At 39.0% G+C, this 19,293-nt stretch overlaps 1 protein-coding gene across 2 annotated transcripts in view; it reads left to right on the top strand.

Annotated features, from left to right (window-relative positions):
• The first annotated feature begins 4,280 nt into the window (after window positions 1-4,280).
• The window catches only part of Rbm39 (RNA binding motif protein 39), a 31,750-nt gene continuing 16,737 nt past the window's right edge, over window positions 4,281-19,293 (top strand). For both annotated transcript variants that reach the window (XM_055602444.1, XM_055602445.1), the window contains exons 1-7: window positions 4,281-4,592; window positions 5,248-5,311; window positions 7,062-7,111; window positions 11,438-11,632; window positions 14,859-14,924; window positions 15,020-15,073; window positions 18,392-18,509. In XM_055602444.1, coding sequence (XP_055458419.1) covers window positions 5,261-5,311; window positions 7,062-7,111; window positions 11,438-11,632; window positions 14,859-14,924; window positions 15,020-15,073; window positions 18,392-18,509 — 534 coding nt within the window. In that variant the 5' untranslated portion in view covers window positions 4,281-4,592; window positions 5,248-5,260. The remainder of the gene's footprint in view (window positions 4,593-5,247; window positions 5,312-7,061; window positions 7,112-11,437; window positions 11,633-14,858; window positions 14,925-15,019; window positions 15,074-18,391; window positions 18,510-19,293) is intronic.

Consider the following 19,293-nt stretch of genomic DNA (forward strand, 5'->3'; position numbering starts at 1 on the left):
AGTGAGCTACCCTGGGCTATGTCTGAGCAGGGGTTGTAGGTTATATCCATGCATGGTCCTTGGTTGGATATACACGGAGAAATCTTGTCCAGAAAACAAACAAAATAACACCCAAACTAAATAAAACACACACAAAACTGAGAGTTAACATCACAGGAAAATTTATTTTTTAATTGTCATTTTATTTATGGGTGTTTTGCCTGCATGTATGTCTTGAAGAACACTAGCTCTGTCTATTCAGTGGCTCAATTTAGAGTACACTCTGAATACTCTCAACTTTCAGGCAGAAAAATGTTTCTAAGTAACTGCCAGTTTTTACACAATAGAGTGTCTACATTCCTTTTGATCTGATTTGGTTTTGTTTTCGTTTTAAAGACAGGGTTTCTCTTGGCCGTCCTGAACTCACTTTGTAGACCAGTTTGGCCTCAAACTCACAGAGATCAATGTGAATAGGTATGTTTCCTGTCTGTAAGTCTGTGTACTACACTTCTGGCCCATAGTGGCCAGAAAAGAGTGTTGTGCTCCCTGAGAACTGGAGTTATGATGGCTGTTAGCCAGCATGTGGGTGCTGGGAATTGATTCTGGGGTTCTCTGGAAGAGCAACACATGATCCTTGCTACAGATCTACCTTTCCAATGGCCCCCCTTTAAATTTTTGATGAGTATTTTTCCTCCATGTATGTTCACCACATGAGTGTCTACCCATGGTGGTGAGCCCCCACAGGGAGAGAACATCTGTATGCTCTGCAAGAACAGCAAGATGATCCCAACTGCTGCGCCATCTCCAGCCTCTTGGATCTTTTGAAAAGTCTCACTGGTGGTACAGGCTGGCTTCCAGTTTCTCATACAGCTGATGACTGCCAAGTGCTGGTTATGAGGGTTTGCTACATACCCTCCTGTGTTTCTCTTCCCTATCATTCCCCCAACAAGGACAAGGTGGCCTGGAACTCACTATGTAGCAGGGCCCTGCTCACACAGAGACCATTGCTTTTCCAAATGCTAGGACAGCAGGCTTACCTACCACTCAGAATGTGTATTATGGTGGCCAATATATATATTGTGGCCAAATATATATATATGTGTGTGTGTGTGTGTGTGTGTGTGTGTGTGTGTATTTGCAGCAAATGACTTTAGAAGGTGACACTAGGTGGCATATACTCTCATCACTAAATGGTCTAAGACAGGAAGATGCCAAGTACTGAGGCAAATCTGGCCGGCAGACTCAGACTTTGTTACCAAACAGCAAGAAATCAACAAATACAAAGAAATACAAAGTCACAACAACAAAAATTCAAAAAAATAAACCACCAAAATAAAAACAAAGTAATGGGATATTTATATTTTCTACAGCTGTTTGCTCAGAGACTTAGCATTCCCTCTAGTTCATGGCTGGTAAATTGGTGAATGACTATTTTTTTTTTTTTTTGAGATAGAATTTTACTGTGTAGCTCAGGCTGGACTGGAACTTGAAATTTAGATCAGGCTAGCCTGGAATTCATGCAGGCTTCCTCTGTCTCCCCAGTGCTGGGAGTAAAGGCATGCACCATCATTTTGAACTTGATAAAACAATATAAGGGACCTTAAGAGATTGTCACGTGGCCCTTAAATTCCCTTCCATCCCCCTCCACACACACTTTTATCTTTTTTTGAGACAGGGTCTTCTTACCTGTTTCAGTAGCCCAGGTTGGTATCAAACTTCCTTAATCAGGATGACCTTTAAGATTCTCCTGCTTCCATCTCTAGAATGCTGAGATCTAGGCTTGCACCTCGTTTTATTGGGTTCCTAGGATTAAACCTGGAGCCTTGTGCAAGTTCTATAGACCAGGCTGGCCTCCAATTCAGAGATCCACCATGGCCCATTTATAACTTTTCTTTCTTTTCTCTCTCTCTCTTTCTTTAGACAGGGTTTCTCTGGGTAGCCCTAGCTGTCCTAGAACTCCCTCTGTAGATCAGACTGGCCTTGAACTCATAGAGATCCACCTGCCTCTGCCTCTGTCTCTGGAGTGCTTGGATTAAAGGGGTGTGCCACCATGCCAGCCTCATTTTCAGCTTTATTGTTATTTTTTTAATGTTTTATTTCACATGCACTGACGTTTTGCTTGCATATATGTCTGTGTCTTGAAGGTGCTGGATCCTCTGGAATTGGAGTTACAAAGTATTGTGAGCCACCACGTGGGTGCTATAAATTGACCGCGGACCTTTGGAAGACCAGTCAGTGTCTTGAACCCTGAGCCATTTCTCCTCCTCCCAGCCTCAACTTTTTTGGGAACAAATTATTTTTTATATATTTTTGAATGTCCATGTGTTTTCCTTGCACGAAGTTTGTGCACCACCTGCCTGTCGGATGCCTGTGGAGATCAGAATTGGGTGTCTTCCACTGAAGTTTGTGCTGCCTGCCATTGAGTGCTGGGAATCACATCCTAGTCCTTTGCAAGAACAGTCAGTGCTCTCAACTACTTTCTCTTTAGAAACACAAACATTATTGTTATTTTGGTTTTTGTTGTTTCTCTGTGTAGCTCTGGCTATCCTGGACTTGCTTTGTAGACCAGGCTGGCCTCACAGATATCTGCCTGCCTCTGCCTCTCTGAGTGCTGGTATTAAAGGCGTACCACCACTGCGAGGATCCCCACCCCCCTTTTTTTGACAGGCTTTCCTTATGTGATACAGGTTGTCCTTGACTTGCCAGTCAAGGACAGAATTGTTACTTAAGGGCAGCTGTAGAGAGATAGAAGACAGAGAGATGGGCTTGGTTGGACCTTAGTTAGTCAAGACAAATGTTTATTCAGGGTTAGGGGTCATCTGTCACTCCTCAACCTCCAGTCAAAATGCCTATAGAGGCAGAAGATGGGCTGTGGCCCCTCAGAGGGGCAGAAACAACAGAAGCTGGGAAGTGTAATCTTTCAGCCAGAAATTACCAGGGATCTCAGGCAGTCTACCACAGCCAAGAGAGAATCCTCATAATAGTTATATGTCCTCTTAATTTTTTTATGATTTATTTATTTTCTGAGGTAGGGTCTCACTATGTAGTTCTGGCTGGCCTGGAACTCCCCATACAGACTAAGCTCACAGAGATTCCCCTGCCTGTGTTTTCTGAGTGCTGGAATTATAAACATGCTCTACCAGGAGTGCTAGGCAAGCAATATTTCCCAGCATTTCAATCACCATATCGCTTATCTTCATCCTACTCCCAGTGAGCCTTCATTCATTTCATGGAAAGTTCACCGGAACAGACATCAGTGAACATCTTGGTCAGTGTCAAGCTTATCCTTGCAATTAATTATACCATTTCCCCCTTACGAGGAATAAATGGAATATATGCTGAGGGCTTAATTTACTTGCCCAAGGTCACACAGTGTTGGAGCACTTAAACCAACTAAGGTGTCATATTTCAAATCTTTTATACCCTCAATCGTTGAGCCGCTCATAGGTTTCAAGACTGGTTTGATATTTAATTTTATTTCAAAAACATTTTATATGAAAGGAATAAAGATCTTCCAACGATAGCTCAGCTTCTCTGCCACAGTACTAACCAGCCCCCCCATCCACAAAACGCAAACAAAAAAAACCAACAAAAATAAACAAACGGTAAATTTCCACGTAGACAGCCAAAAAGCGGGGGTACTTTTAAAATAACAACCCCGATAAATGGCCCGACTAAATTCAGTCCTCCACTTTTCAAGGGGGTTTCGAAGCTTCACCGTCCGGGCCGCATCTAACCGGTGACACGAAATGACAAGGAAATGGCACTTTTTATTCCATCCCATTCCCCTGTGTACAGCTCATTCTCGTCTGCGTGCGTCTTCACCGTCGTGAATCTGGAGCCGAATGTCTTACCCTACAGCCATATGTACTATAATAGGTTGCCTTATGGCGACCTTGACAGCCATCTGGGTGGGAGGGCGGGTGTCGTGGGCGGTCGGCTGTGAGCGAGGGGAAACCTTCACGCTCAGCGAGGAGACGCCACCGGCCGGGATGACAGTGGAGACCCACTCAGCAAGGCATTCTTCTAAAGATTGACAGCCAGTGCACCAACTGTCGTCGCCTTGTAGACCACGCGGCCTCGCGAGATTTCGATGCGTCGCTAGCAGGCGAGTCCGAGAAGCCTTTCAGAACCGGGGGAAGGAGGGGGGGATGGGATCGACTGTGGCGCAATCATTGCAGGAGATTGGGCCACGGCCGTCAGTGCCTCACCGAGATCTCGCGATACTTCGCTTCTCCCCGGTCTGGAACATCGGGCAGTTTCTCGCGAGAGCCCGTGCGGAGGCTCCGGGAGACCCCGAGTGTTTGTGTGTGTATGTGTGTTGGTGAATGTGAGTACGGAGGAGCAGCGGCCGCCATTTCAGGGAGCTAGCCGACGCTGTCGCAGGGGTGGATCCTGAGCTGCCGAAGCCGCTGCCCTGCTCTCCGGCGCGGGCTCCTTTAATCCCATTGTGTCTTTTAGATTCGCTTGGGCCTAGACGCCCTCGGGGCCCGATATTCGGGTTGGGCAGTACCGCGGCCTGGGCCTAGGGGTTTAACAGTAGCCACAGCAGCGGCGGCGGCGGCGGCAGCCGAACTCCCGAGTCGAGCACAGGCGCGCGAAAGCCGGCACAGGTACGGGCCGTGGCGGACTGCTTGTGGGCGGCTCTTGCGAGCCCGGGTGGGCGAGGTGCCGGGGCTCTGAGGGGCTTTTGTCGGCCCGCGGCGGGGGAGGGGGCCTCGCGGCGAGGGCGGCCTCCTCTCGTGGCCGTGCCCTTCGTTTGCGCCAAGGGCACCGAGCGGGGAGGCGCCGGCGGCCGCACGGCAATCCGCGGGGGCCGCGGGCGGGTCTGCCCTTCCGAGGCCGGGCTGGTCGCGACCTCCCAACATGGCGCCTGCCGACGGCCGCCTTGGTACACAAGCCTTCCCAGCAGAGGGAGTTCCCCTCTGCCGCCAAGATGGCAGCGCGGGTTTTGTGCGGAAGGAAGCGCCCTGCCTCGGAGCCTCAGCCTCGTTGTTAGCGGTTCCGCGGCGGCTTTTCGCGATCCGACGTTGGATTTTTTTTTTTTTTTTTTTTTTTTTTTTTTTTCTGCTCGTGTGTTTGACGCAAGAAGCTTTTTCAGATTTGGTGAAGCCTGTGTGAAGTGCATCGCGCAGTTACAGTCATTGTAGGGCTTTCTGAGGACTTTTCTCAACGTTTAAGTTTTGTAGGGGAAGGAAATTATTATTATTATTGTTATTTTTACTAGAAGTGGAAGTTGTTTACTTACAGCACTGTCTTCTTCCGTAGGCGTGTAGAGAAAATGGCAGACGATATTGATATTGAAGCAATGCTTGAGGCCCCTTACAAGAAGGTGAGAAAAACATACCAGTGAGCTTTAATATACTTCTTAATTTAGCATTATTCACGAAACTACTGCTGAATTGTAAACTAACCTTCCCGGAGCCCTCTTGATTATCTTATCAGAGATGCATTACGTGTAACTTAGAAAAGTAAATATATGCTATTGATGTAATAATATTGTGCAGTAGTTTCACTTCAGCGTGATGAATAAATGCCCATCTATCTCTCTTTGTAGACTTGCCTAACGATATCTCACCTCTACTCCCATGAATTCACCTTTGATTCCAGTGTGAACTGTCAATCATAAGGTAGTAATTGAGTGACTTATCGCTGTACCGTGGTCCCCTAGGTAAAATGACTCAACTAAGAATTACCAGCTCCAGTTTGGTATAGCAAAAAGGTGAATGTAGTGGTTTGGGAAAATAGCAGGGGTCCAAGAATAATAAATCATAACCAGTCTCTGGCAAGTAAATCTTACAAGTTTTTAAAGGAATGGGTGAGATTTAAATTTTATTTTTATATAAATAGATAAGACTGGTGATAGTAAACCTTAAAACAGGCAGGTGTTGATCTGCTTTTCAGTTAATAATTACTAAAATTCTTGGATCCCTGAATAGAAACTAGCAAATCAAAACAAAACAAAAAAAGGCAAGAGGCAGTATCACAGCTTAGAGTCACTTGAAGACTGTTTTACTGTTCTCCATCGTATTTTGTATTTAATTAGGCCCTGCCATAGTATTTCACACTAAAAACTACAAAGGAATTATTTTGGCTAGTAATACAATCTGACCCATTTCAGTGTCACAGTAAACACTCTTCATTCTTTCACCAGTTGGCGGTGAAAATAGCAGTATGCATGCATTATCACTGGTGTCACAAACCTTAGGCCTTGTAATTTAGCAGATATACTACTGTAGCTGATGTACTCAAACTTTGAAATAAACATTGCGCTTAAACCCTTTAAAAATAATACATTTGTCTTGGAGTGTAGCACGACCATGTGGTGCCTTTTGGATGAATTCTGATAGCTTTAAATAGTGTAATTTTGTAATACTAGACTCTTGAAGACATACTTTCTGTTTTAATGTTTCTTGTCTAAGTTTAACGTGGATGTAATTCCATGTAAACAGGTATGGAAGTAGGAAATGTTTAGGCTGGACTGGTGGATTATTAATTAACTTTTCTTGGGTTCTTGGGAGTCAACATTACTAAAGCAGTGTGAATCCCTGTTTGCTTCAGGGCGAGATGTGTGACAGAGGTGGCATCAAGCTCTTACAGTCCCAACCCTCCAACGGAAATGGGCGAAGATCTCAGGAATGGCATCGGTCACAGGAAATGGATAGTGGCTGGCTGCTAGCATGGCCACTTGGGGCTTAGGCAGAAATAGAGCCATGGTACCGACAAAAGGGACAATAGCACATGGAATAAAACTCAATGACTTCATGTTTCATAGAAATATTTAACCACTTCAACATTGTAATTCCGGATAACTTCTTTAATATCTAAACAATGTAAGAAAGTAAAATATAACATGTTAATGTGGAAATATTTTAATTTTTGTTTCTTCATGACTTAATTATTAGCAACAAAGTGGTTAAACGTATACCATCTAAATTTTTTTATAGCCTTCCATGTAAAACTAAATAAGTAATTAGTTTTAAAATTGTCTTGTATTTTCTTATTCCTATTCCCTTTACCCTTTGACAACTTGAAATATTACCACTTCGTCCTCATGATGTTCTTCTATCAACCTTGCTTAGGATGAGAACAAGTTGAGCAGTGCTAACGGCCATGAAGAACGTAGCAAAAAGTAAGTCTGAGCAAGGAACCTGGGAGGGTGGGTGCTAAACTTCTTGTAGAAATCTGTTCTTGTGCTGAGAGCATCAAACTGTGGTTTCTTCACTTCTTAAACTTGTTACAACTCTTTGGGATGAGAAAGTCCTTCAGGATATAAAGCTGTGGCCTTTCTGGTGTAGACTTAAGGATATGGTTTCAGAGACCTTCTGGATGCTACCCTCCAAATCTTCCATGATTCTCTTGAGTTCTATAATGTTTTAAATTTGGAAACTTCGGCTTAATTTTTGGAGATGTGATGAGACTATTAGTTAAAAGACAATACATTAGGAAAAAAATGATACCAATGCCATGGAAAGTACTGTTTACCTTCATTCACTAGAGGAATCAGCTATGAGTTATTTCTGTTCCTTGTTGCTGCTTAAAGGCCCTTTTGGTAGTAATGAAAGAGCATACTTAGTAATTTTTAGTGAGATTTTTTTTTCTTTATTTTCTTGGGCCTTTTTAGCTGTAGTGTATCTAAGGAGGAGACCATTAAGAATATGTAATATATTTGAGTTAGATGAATAACCCTGAAATTAGAACTTCATGCTACAGACATAGTACAAAATAGTGTACAAAAAGGTATAGTAACACTTTAAACAGGATCCAGTGTACCGGGTTGGAGCCTATCTGGTATTGTGAAATTACCATTCAGCTCCCAGATTAGTGATTCTTCACATGTAATGTGCGTTAAAAATATTTTGTCATATCATGACCCCATAATACAGAATGTAAACTGACAAATAGCCACTTATTTGACTCTTTTTGGCCCTTTTCCTCCTGAGAGCTCAGAATACCTCATAATAACTAGTTCAGTCATCCTCATAACACCTTTGTTAGTTAGGTAGCTTGATATAATCATGAAATAGATGAAAAAGTTGTTTGATGTAGGTTACTTAGGTTTTATATGCCAAGGTTTTATGTTAAGGTGGTAGTAATGAACTAATTTTAAATGTGGGTTGGCTGTTCAGGTTTATAATTCTCTCACTTATAAGCTGTGAGAGAAGTTCAGTGATGGTGGCTTATGCCTTTAATCCCAGCACTTGGGAGGCAGAGGGAGGTGGATCTCTGTAAATGCCAGGTCAGCCCGGTCTACAGAGTGAATTTCAGGATAGCAAAGGAAACCCTGTATCAAACAAAACAAAAGGTTGAGGCATGATGATCATGAATTCAGTTCTATATTTTGTAGTGAGACTGTATAAAATAAAAAAATAATGGTAAGAGGGAAGAAACATTTAATTTGCAGGAAAATTTTTTTACACAAGTTTAGGTGGGAATCACTAATAGTTTTTTAGTAGTCAAAAGTGGGTACAGGAAATCCTTTGACCAGGTTCGTAGCATGCATTTTTAACCTTTGTCAAAGTAACAGTTTCCTATAATTTCAGTTTCATAATTTTGTACTGAAAGCCTACAGGTATCTACAGTTTACAAAAATTACTTTAGATGTCACAGTGACTTAGTAAAATGTTGCTGTTACTAGTAACTTAGTAAAAAGATTTTTGTATCTTGAGTAGGAAAAGAGGATAAGCTTGAATGCAAATGTACTATTCTCTAATGCCACTTCCCACTATCATCTTCAGATTGTACTCTTAACTCTGTATTTAAACTTAAGATCATCAAGCTCTTATGAGGAATTTGAGCATTACGTGCTCCATGAGAGATAGTCTGTGTTAAATAAAGCTACTATCTCCTATAGTCGGTTGGGTAATTTTAACATACAGTGTTTTATGGGAAGACTTTCAGAATATTTCTTAGTTACAGCTGATTTATATTAGGTGATTGCCTAATATTAAAAGTAACTGAACATAGTACAGCATAAAACTCAGGTAGATGAAACACAAAACAAATAGTTGCTCTTGTTTTAAGCTAATTTGCTAATCTGAGGTAGATGTCATTTATTTTGTGTGGTTCATGCTAAAATTTGAATTTAAAGTCATTGAATGTTGGAAATAATTATTGCTGGTAAGGTAATAAGAATAAGAAACTGCACTCTGACAAAGTTAGCTAAGCATATAAATGCTTTTGTTTAAAAAACGAACTGGTTTGCAACACAGTGTATTATATCCCAGTAGTAAAGGAATCAACCTATTAGCCTGTTTTCTGAAGAGTTACAACTCTGAGTTTGTCAAAGCCTCCAATAAGCTCTTAAGTACCCTCATGGAAGTATTTGTTACTGTAACCAGATTTGCAGTCTCAAATCCAACTTCATTTTGTTAGTCTTTAAAGAGTCATTTAGAAAAGGATACAGTTAAAATATATTGGCTACTGTGGTTTGGATTATCAAATCTTGGAATAAATGACTTTTCTATTTTTTTTTTCTTATTTTCCAGAATACTTTGCATTTAAAATTTAGATCTTCTTACATGGAAGAGGTCAAATCCAGTTATAGCAAAACACCTTTACAGCAGAGGCCATATAACCAAAAAGTCCAAAGGCCCAGTGGACCATTACTTCAATGATGTTCAGTACAAAATTCCACTGCCACTAAAGACTTGGGAAAGTCCCATTTAAGTTGTAACAGGATTTGACTATTAGGATGGAATTTATAACCATTTCTCTAGTTGAAAAATGTTCTCTAACACTGGAATTTGTTCTAGAAAATTATCGTGGTTTCTACAACAATCTTTAGACTGGACGATTGTATTTTCAGATATTTTAGTATGTTGTCTATTTACCTATCTTGGGTTGCCTTCAGATGTGGGTGGGGATTTGCTTATGAAAAGTCTAGCAAGAAATTAAGATAAAATTAATCCAGTTTTTGTTTGTTTATTTTTAAACTAATTTGGCAGAATAAGATCAGTACCTGTGAGAGGTATATAGGATTAGTTCTGCTATGGGCCATCTTTGAGAAGAGCAGGAACATAATTGTCTTTTTTTTTTTTTTTCCTGGGGAACAATTAATTTTTATCTTGTCCCCTAATTTGAATTAATATAGCTAGGAGTTAGGGTTTTAGCATCTCAATTCTTTTTCCCCCCCAATCTCAGACTTCTTTAGCCCTAAGAAATAGTGTCAGGGTTTGAAACATCAAGGTTGGAATGTTAATTGTTGTCCTTCCTGAGCATTGGAGTTGCTTTGACTTCTATATGAGTGTAGCCTAATTTTCTGTCATGTGCTACCTAGCATATTTCTGACAGTCAGGTGGATTATCTTGAAATTTTAGACAAAGTTTCTGCCTCCTTGGAAAGCTCTACATCTCCTTGTGATTGGAGTGTGGGTTTCAAGATTCCAGAAGGTGGGTGTCTTCATTTTCTATTTTCAATGCACTCTAAGATGACCTGTTTACAGGTTCTCTGAGGCACATCTCAGTTGTTGTGCTAACTTTGCTTTGATAGAGATTAAATAGCTCATTAATTTTCCTAATGATGTAGAGTTGTCAAAATGTTCAGACTTCAAACCACTTATTCCACATTTTGGTGGAATAAATTTATTTTGAAATGTCTTCCACTTTATGTTGAAATATCTGAAGGCACCTCTAATTTGGGTGATGACAGGTACAGATTTCAAGGTTTAATCATTAAACCAGTGGGTGAAAAACCGTGAGGAACACAGAAATGAATGGAAAGATAACTGGCTTTTTTTACTATGAAAGGAAGGTCAGGTTGTATTAGTTACGTCCCACAAGCTTGTATAAACTAGCTTTCAAAGGGCATTTTCAATTTCATTACAGTTTTAAGTTGAATGCTTATAAATGGTCACAGTAAAATCTCAGGTTGTCAAAGTGAATTTTATTGCATTCTTAGTATCCTTTATTATTTCTTGTAATTTTGCCTAAGAAAACCACATGCTATGTATATGGTGTTTTGAAAGAACAGAATATTCTTACATGTGATATACAGTGTATGAAAATTAATTTGAACTAAATTGTTAATGGAAAATTTTTATGTGACAACTATTTTTTTTGAATGTGAACATAATGGAACTTTCATTGCTCTAGCTTGTAGATTATAGTAATGCTAATTGGTCTGTTATGTGAATGCCAGTTACTTTTTTTTTTTTAAGTTCATGCTTGGTTTTCTACTTACCGGCAAGTCCTGTTTCAAGCTGTAGCTGAAGATCATTGCAAATTTTTCCTCTTAATCCTGTCTGTCAAGTCTTTTGACTATCTTCAGTTAACGTGAAGCAAAAGATTGGATGTTAAGTCCCATACCTAAGAATTGTTTTTCCTAAAGTATAATTTTGTACCATTGTACAGTGGTAAAAATACATTTACAAAAGGATAAATATTTGACCATAAAAGGAAGTATATATTGGTTGGTATTTAATCCAGCATGGTAATGGTACATTTTTTTCCTTCCTCAGGAGAAAAAAAAGCAAGAGCAGAAGTCGTAGTCATGAGCGAAAGAGAAGCAAAAGTAAGGAACGGAAACGAAGTAGAGATAGAGAAAGAAAAAAGAGCAAAAGCCGGGAACGGAAACGGAGTAGAAGCAAAGAGAGGAGACGAAGCCGCTCACGGAGTCGAGATAGAAGATTCCGAGGCCGCTACAGAAGTCCCTAGTATGTAACTGTCATCAGGACTTTAGTTACACATGTTTAGATACCAGTTTATCTGCAGGAAAATGAATTGAGATTTTGTTTTTCAATAACAGATTTAAAATGAAGGATATTGACATCGAAGATAGTAAGGTAAAAATAGAGTGTGTGGACTGATAAATTAACTTTAGGATATATGAAACTTAGCAGGTTTTTCTCTGACCAGCTAGAAATTGCATTCTAGTTTAAATTAAAACAAAGCACTTGAGTTTATAATAGAGAAAGCCTAATGTGTATGAAGTGTAAGTACAGGTAGATAAATCAGTTAATAAAGTCTTGTCCCTGGCTCGCTGAAATCTTTATCAAGTTGTGTGCTCAGTTGTTATGCACATTACTCTTGTATTTAAGGTTTTAAAGTAAAATAACAGTGCTTTGTAGATTAAGTCATAAGAATTTCCATGTATTATTTAGGCATGCTTAGAATTAGTTTATTGTAGTTGTTCAAAAAAATTCACCTGTCTGGGATTATGGTGGCTCACACCTTTAGTCCTAGCACTCAGGAGGCAGAGGCAGTGGCAGTTGCTTCTCTAGAGTTTAAGGACAGCTAAGGCTTACACAGAAACCCTGTCTTGAAAGATTAAAAAAAAATTTTTTTTTATTTTAATAGCCTGTATTAACAGCTTTGAAAAGAAATGAAACAAGCACAATCTTTCCTTGATGCTTATTAACAAAGCCCTTAATTCTTCACTAAGTGTACCTTTGTAAACCACATTTAAGCGTAGTTATGCTTAGGTGGTACCAGTTGCAGTGGGTGCAGGTTTTAGTGTAAGCCAAAAGCATGGGCCCTTCCCCCACCCAGTTGGAGTTACAGGAGGCTTTTGTGCCCTTCATATGTGTGGATGCTGGGAACTGAACTTGGGGTGCTATATACGTAGTGGTTCATTTACTTTTTAAAATTTAAATGGTTAAGACTTGATGTTTATAGTCATCTTTATCTACGTCTAAGCATTTATTAAGGAATAAACTTGCATATAAACTGAATATTGAATAGTGACTGTCAATAAAATACTCAGTACCGTTTGTGAGGTACTGGTATTAACTGAAGGTATTTGAGTTTGGATTTGGGATTTTTTTATTTATGAATATAGTTTGTTTTCCTTGAGTGTGGATGCCCTCGTGTTTCTAGGTTCCTTCTGGTGCTTATATTACAGACTTTGCATGGTGATAATGGAGCCACAATGCTTTTACTTAATTCTGAATTATATATTATAAACTTTTTTTGTTCATTTTCTCAAGATGTACATTCTTTAAGATTGTTAATTGTCTCACAAGGATGAACTAAATAAGGGACATCTATGAAAATAAGAATACTATTTGTTGAGAATGGATTTATTGTTTTTGTCTGCCTCTCCTAGTATGTTTAAAAAATTCTTGTGTTGGGTTTCAATTAAACTTTGTGGAGGTTATAACTGGGCTGTTTTATAACTAAGGGAGAAACCTAATGAGGACCAGTAGAGGCAAATATTTGTGAATGCAGGGCCAACTTGGTTTTTGTTGGTGTGTTTCCAGGGTTATGAAGTTATACCCTCTCTCAAATACTGTTTAGTATTCTTAACAGAGGAGAAAGAAAGTAGGTTGTTAAATTACATATATTTACATGAGTATCAATCTGTCTAGTAATTCTGTTACTATTAGGGGTTATTGAGGCAGAGGAGGATCACTGCTAAGTTGCAGCTCATTTGATCTGCAAAGTGAATTGTATGCCAAGTCAGGCATATGTACCCTATCTCAGTAACAACAACAAAAGGTGTTTTAAAATTGAATTAGAAAGGACAGAAGAATTTTACTTAACTCCTTGGTTATAAGTTGATATAGTATTTTTAAAATACTTACTCCAAATGTGGAGAACAACACCTTTCATTTCTTCATTTTACTGAGCCTAATTAAGGGTCTATGATATCCTTAATTGAGTATGATTGAACACTAAGGGACATATCTTATGAATCTTGTAAGTCAGTTTTACCTTTTAAGAGGTACAAAAATTATTTGTCTTATGAGGGAGTTATACAAACCCTCTTTTATTATTATTGCAATATTAGTATTGGGCAATGGGGAACAGGTCTATTCCAGTAGTGAAAATTGTTTTTGAATCATAAAATTCCCCTTATTTTGCTGAGTGAATTAGTTTTACATCTTTTATATATTCTGTTCCATAACAAACAGTACATAGTACATTAAATGTGCTTACTATGTGGGAGTTGGATATAATGGCACACATTTAATTCTAGCACTACAAAGACGGGACTTTCTTGAGTTCCATGCTAGCTAAGACTACATTGTGAGGACCTGTGTTAAAAAGAAAAAGAGTCCAGTGGGTGTGGTGCTACATGCCTTTAATTGCAGTACTTGGGAGTCCACTGAAATATCTGAGGCCAGCCTGAGTTCCAGAAAGGGTAGGGCTATTCTCTGTAAGGGGTTAGGAGAAGAAAAGATGGCTAAAAAAAGATGACTAAGGTGGCTGCAGGCTTGTAATTCAACACTGAAATTCTGTCACACCTGAGTTGGAGGGAGCAGGAACAGGAGTCATTCTTTGCTACATAATGAGTTCACTGAGACTTATCATAAGTTACTGTGTCAAAAAGAACAGCAAATATGGGGCTGGAGAGATGGCTCAGAGGTTAAGAGGATTGACTGCTCTTCCAAAGGTCCCGAGTTCAACTCCCAGCAACCACATGGTGGCTCACAACCATCTGTAATGAGATCTGGTGTCCTCTTGAGTCATGCAGGTGTACATGTAAGCAGAACTCTGTATAAATAATAAATAAATACATTTAAAACAAACAAAATACAGCAAGTATTTATGTAAGTACATTTTTTCTGTCACGAAAGTACTTTATAGTAAGCTGATGCTGGGATGAGAGTGCAGAGGCCTTTGTTTTTACCCTTTGTGTTTTTAAAGACTTGTTCATATGTTCATAATTATGATTGAAATGCTAAATGAAAAGATGTGATGGATTTTTTAGAATTGAAAAAGTTTGAGGCTGTAATTTTGTTCTTGGCACCTCTAACCTGGTCCAGGATAGAAAAATACAAGGGCTACAGGATTTTTCTAAGTTAATTTTGTTTTCTATTTATAATTGAGGTAGAAAGAAGCAGCCTAAACAATGTTAGACTTGCTGGAGAGCCCATGATCTTGATCTTAGCAAGACCCTAACCCTGTAACTAGTGTAATTTTGTGTTTTCTTTTTAGCTCCGGACCAAAATTTAACAGTGCCATCCGAGGAAAGATTGGGTTGCCTCATAGCATCAAATTAAGGTTTTTAAACATACTTCTGAATTGTTTAAATTGTATTTTGAGGAACTAATGTGATAGAGCCTGTTTGGGTAACTTGTGAAACTTTAACCTTGCAGCAGAAGACGTTCCCGAAGCAAAAGTCCATTCAGGAAAGACAAGAGCCCTGTGAGGTAGCTGTTGGTCTTTTTTTTCTCCCCTTCCCCCTTTAAATTTGTTCTATGAAGTTCTGCAAACAAAAACCTACTTCCTCAATTTATCTAATGATAATGATCACATTTCACTTCCTGTTGAGTATTTAAAACAAGGATTATGAACTTTCAATAGTTCTTTTCTTAATATAATCTGAAAATACAGATACATCTTTTGTGTTACATGAGCAGATTTTTGGTAGCATCATTAGCATCGCTTTAGGCATCATTTTCTATGGAATTAGTAGGTAATAACATTTAAATCTCGTGGTAAACTTACACAACAATCACAAGTTTTACTGTTTGGCATTGTTGCACGAGAAAGTGCATTTTAACTTATTAGTCTTAATGAATTGAATGTTTATTTCTGTTCCTGAAGATTTCTTGAGTTCCTTAGTAAGTTTCAAGACTGTATAATTTATCATTTTTCTTCAAAGCACATTTTGTCATATGGTAGCATACATCACCAACTTGGCTCACCTCAAGGGGAATATTTTAAATTTATTTTCATTGATTAATTTGTTTTTTAAGGCAGACTATCCCTTTGTAGCTGTAGCACACTTGGAACATTTTATGTACACCAGACCTTCAACTTCACTTGCCTGTGCCATTCTAGTGCTGGAATGAAGGTGTGTGCAATCATACTCAAGGCTTTGGCTGTCTTAGATCTCAAAAGAGATCGCCTACCTCTGCCTTCTGAATGCTGGGATGAAAGGTGTGTGCTACAAGGCCCAGCACAGATTTTACTGTTAAAAAAAAATTTACTTAATTTTTATTTTTATGAGCAGTGGTGTAAGGGTGTCAAACCACTTGGGACTAGAGTTACACAGTTGTGAGCTGCCATGTGGGTGCTGGGAGTTGAACCCGGGTCCTTGGTTAGAGCAGAGAGCCATCTCTCTAGCCCTCGATTTTACTATTTTTAGATTATGTACTCATGTGAGTTCCAGTGTATTAAAGAGGCAAGATGTATGAAAACCAACGCCTTGGAACTAGAGTTGTAGCTGGTATGAGCCACACAACATGGCGCTATGACCTGAAATTGGGTTCGCTAGAAGAGCAATACATGTCCATAATTGCTAGCCCATCTTTCTAGCTGTTTAGGCTAATATTAATAAGAGTTATAAAGTGTAATGATAATATTTTCTGGAGCACAGTAACTTAAACCTTTAGTCCTAGTACTTACAAGGTTCACCACCAGGCTGGTGATAGCTACTAACCAACAGATCTGCAAGGGCTGTATGGTGATATCCTGTCTTCAAAAGAAAACAGTAAAATAATAGTTTCACGCAGTGTTGCCATACACCTTTAATACTACCCTTATATAGGAATCGGCAAGAGTATCGTTTGAGTTCAAGGCCATCCTGTTCTACAAATTCCAGGAAAACCTGAGCTAAACAGAAACTGTCAAAAACAAAAGAAAAAAAGTTAAGCCTAAAATTTGTTTTTAATTTGTTTAAAGTTTGTTTTAACTCTTTTGAGTGTTGGCAGTCACATCTGTTTATGTGTGATGTTTTTTTTAATTAATTTTATTTTCTGTTGAAGTCGATCTCACTTAATATTTAAAAGTTTATTATATTTTATTTTTTCCAGACAAGGTTTTTTGGTGTAGCAGAGAGATCTCACTTTATAAACCAGTGTGGCCTCAAAATTAGAGATCTACCTACCCTTGCCTCCCTAGTGCTGGGATATTTTTGTTTTTTAAGACAGGGTTTCTCTGTATGGTGGCTTGGGCTGTTGGCTGCCTTCTTTTCCGTCCCCAGAGCTGTGATTAAAGGCGTGCGAAAGCAGTGTTTAGCTATCTTTTTATTTTTGTTGGGTGTTCTGTTGTTGTCGTTGTTTGTTTCTTTGTTTTGTTTTGGTTTTACAGACAGGGTTTCTCTGTATAATAGAATCCCAGGTGTCCTGGAGTCTTTGTGGACCAGATTTTCCCCAGACTCACAGAGATCCACTTGCTACTGCCTCCCAAGTGCTAGGATTAAAGTTGCCACACAAGGGCTATTTGCGGTTTTTTTATTTTTGTTGACATGCCAGATGTATTTCAGTGGAGCAGTTCCACATTGGTAGTGTAATTCTTGTGCTTTTTCTTGTCATCTCGTACTGGTATGTGTCAGCTCCTAGGAGGAGATAGAACATCGAGTCTTGTATAGCTCTGTGTATTAGTTTTAGTCATTTAAAAAATGCCAATACAGTTGTAATTCTTGTACTTAGAAGACTGCTGGAGTAGAGTAAACAGATAAAGCAAATTTTTGCTTCTTTCATTTTATATACCATAGGAACATAATTATTTTTTGTGGGTTTCATTCTGATATTGATAATTGACAGTTTTAAATTTGTTTTTTTGATTATTTGTGACATATTCATTACACAGATTTTGTTTGGGTTTTTGGCATTTTTTTAGTCATTCAGCTTATTGGCTGTTTAATATGGAGATAATGCAACTTTAGTGTTTAAGGGACAGTAATTTTATGCTATTGAAACTGATTTAGTATGACTATCAGAAAAATTTTATGCTGTCGGGAGACAGGCTTTAATTTTTTTTTGTGGTCATTTGATAATAGATATAAAATCTATGCAAAACTCTACTTGAAAAAAGTGACAACTACATGAAAATAATTTTTAAAATTAAATTTATGTTTTTCCTTAAAAACTGATTTTATCTCTCTGTTTATAGTTTTGCTCAAGTGTATTTTAAAAATTATTTTAGGGCTGGAGACAAAGCTCAGTGTAAATCATTTGCTTAACGTGTCAGATGTTGGCTTCAATCCCAAGCAGTGCACAAATTTTGAAAATATGTAAATTTATTGCCTCAAGGTATAAAAATTTGTTGTTCTGCATCCTCATTAATTGTACAATCCCTGGGTTCAATTCCTAGCACCTACATGGTAGCTCAGAGTTATTTGTAACTCAGGTTTTAAGGATCTGGTCTTTATTGGCTCCTGCATGAAATTAGTACACTAGTATATATATACATGCGAACATACCATAGATGTGCCAGTTAGTGTAAGAATATTTAAAAAATGTTCATGAACATCCTTGTTTTATGAGTTTGTGCCAGACTTGGTTGGCAGATACCTTAATCCCAGTCCTTGGGATGGAATAGGAAGCTGGGATGCTGTGAATTTGATGTCAGCCTGGTGTACAGAGTGAGTTACAGGAAAGCCAGAGCTACACAGAGTAACCTTGTCCCTGAAAAAACAAAAATGGGGTGGGGGTTGTGGCCAAGTATGTATGCTACATTAGACCCTGTACCCACATTTTAAAAAAGTTGCAAAGTTAATTCTGTGCTTTTTCTCCTTTTAGGGAACCTATTGATAATCTAACTCCAGAGGAAAGGGATGCAAGGACAGTTTTCTGCATGCAGCTGGCAGCACGAATTCGACCAAGGGATTTGGAAGAGTTTTTCTCTACAGTAGGAAAGGTAACTCCTCACATTTAAAGACTACAAGCTGGTAGAGGTGATTTTAGTTATTGGCATTGTATTTGGTCATGGAGACACAGCACCTTAAATTTCAACACAAGGTCCATCTCTGAATTCAAGGATATCCACAGCTACACAGGAGCTGTGTAGTCAGGCAGGTCTTAACAGATGACTTTAATCTCAGGCCACAGCCAGGTGGATCTGAGTTTGAGGCAAAGCCTGGTCTAGAAAGAAGGTTCCGGGACAGCCAGAAATGCACAGAAAACCTTTCTTTTGGGGGAAAAAAAACAACAACAAAATGTCCTCAAAAAAGTGAGTGTATTTATTGTAATAAATAGAACATTGTATTATCCTTACTTCGTTTTCGCTTTAATTATATTATTAAATGTGTATGTTTGCGTGTGTGTGTGTGTCCATTTAGTGGTCGCTGTGTGTATTCTAGTTTCAGAAAACTAGCTGGTCCTCATCAGGAGAAGACAGATTGTGCTCTCTGTTTACTTTGCTTTGCTGTTGATGTTTCCTGAGTGATACACAGAAGATAGTCTCAGGAGGTCATCCAGCTCCTACAGTTTCTCATGAGACCTTTTCATTATGGTCCCCGCCTTGGGTAGGCGTATGTTGCAGATGTAGCAGCCAGTTCGGTGTGTTCACCTAATTATGCAGTTCTCACTTTGATCATGGGTTGCTTTCTGAAATGGTCTTATGTGCTGCAGAAAGCTGCTTTGATGTGCGATGAGGAGGGTAGTTACCCCTGCTGGTGGGTATAAAGATAATTAAAATGTGG

This window comes from Psammomys obesus, unplaced genomic scaffold (genome assembly GCF_907164565.1).
Source record: "Psammomys obesus unplaced genomic scaffold, mPsaObe1.curated_primary_1811, whole genome shotgun sequence".
Classification (NCBI taxonomy): Eukaryota; Metazoa; Chordata; class Mammalia; order Rodentia; family Muridae; genus Psammomys; species Psammomys obesus.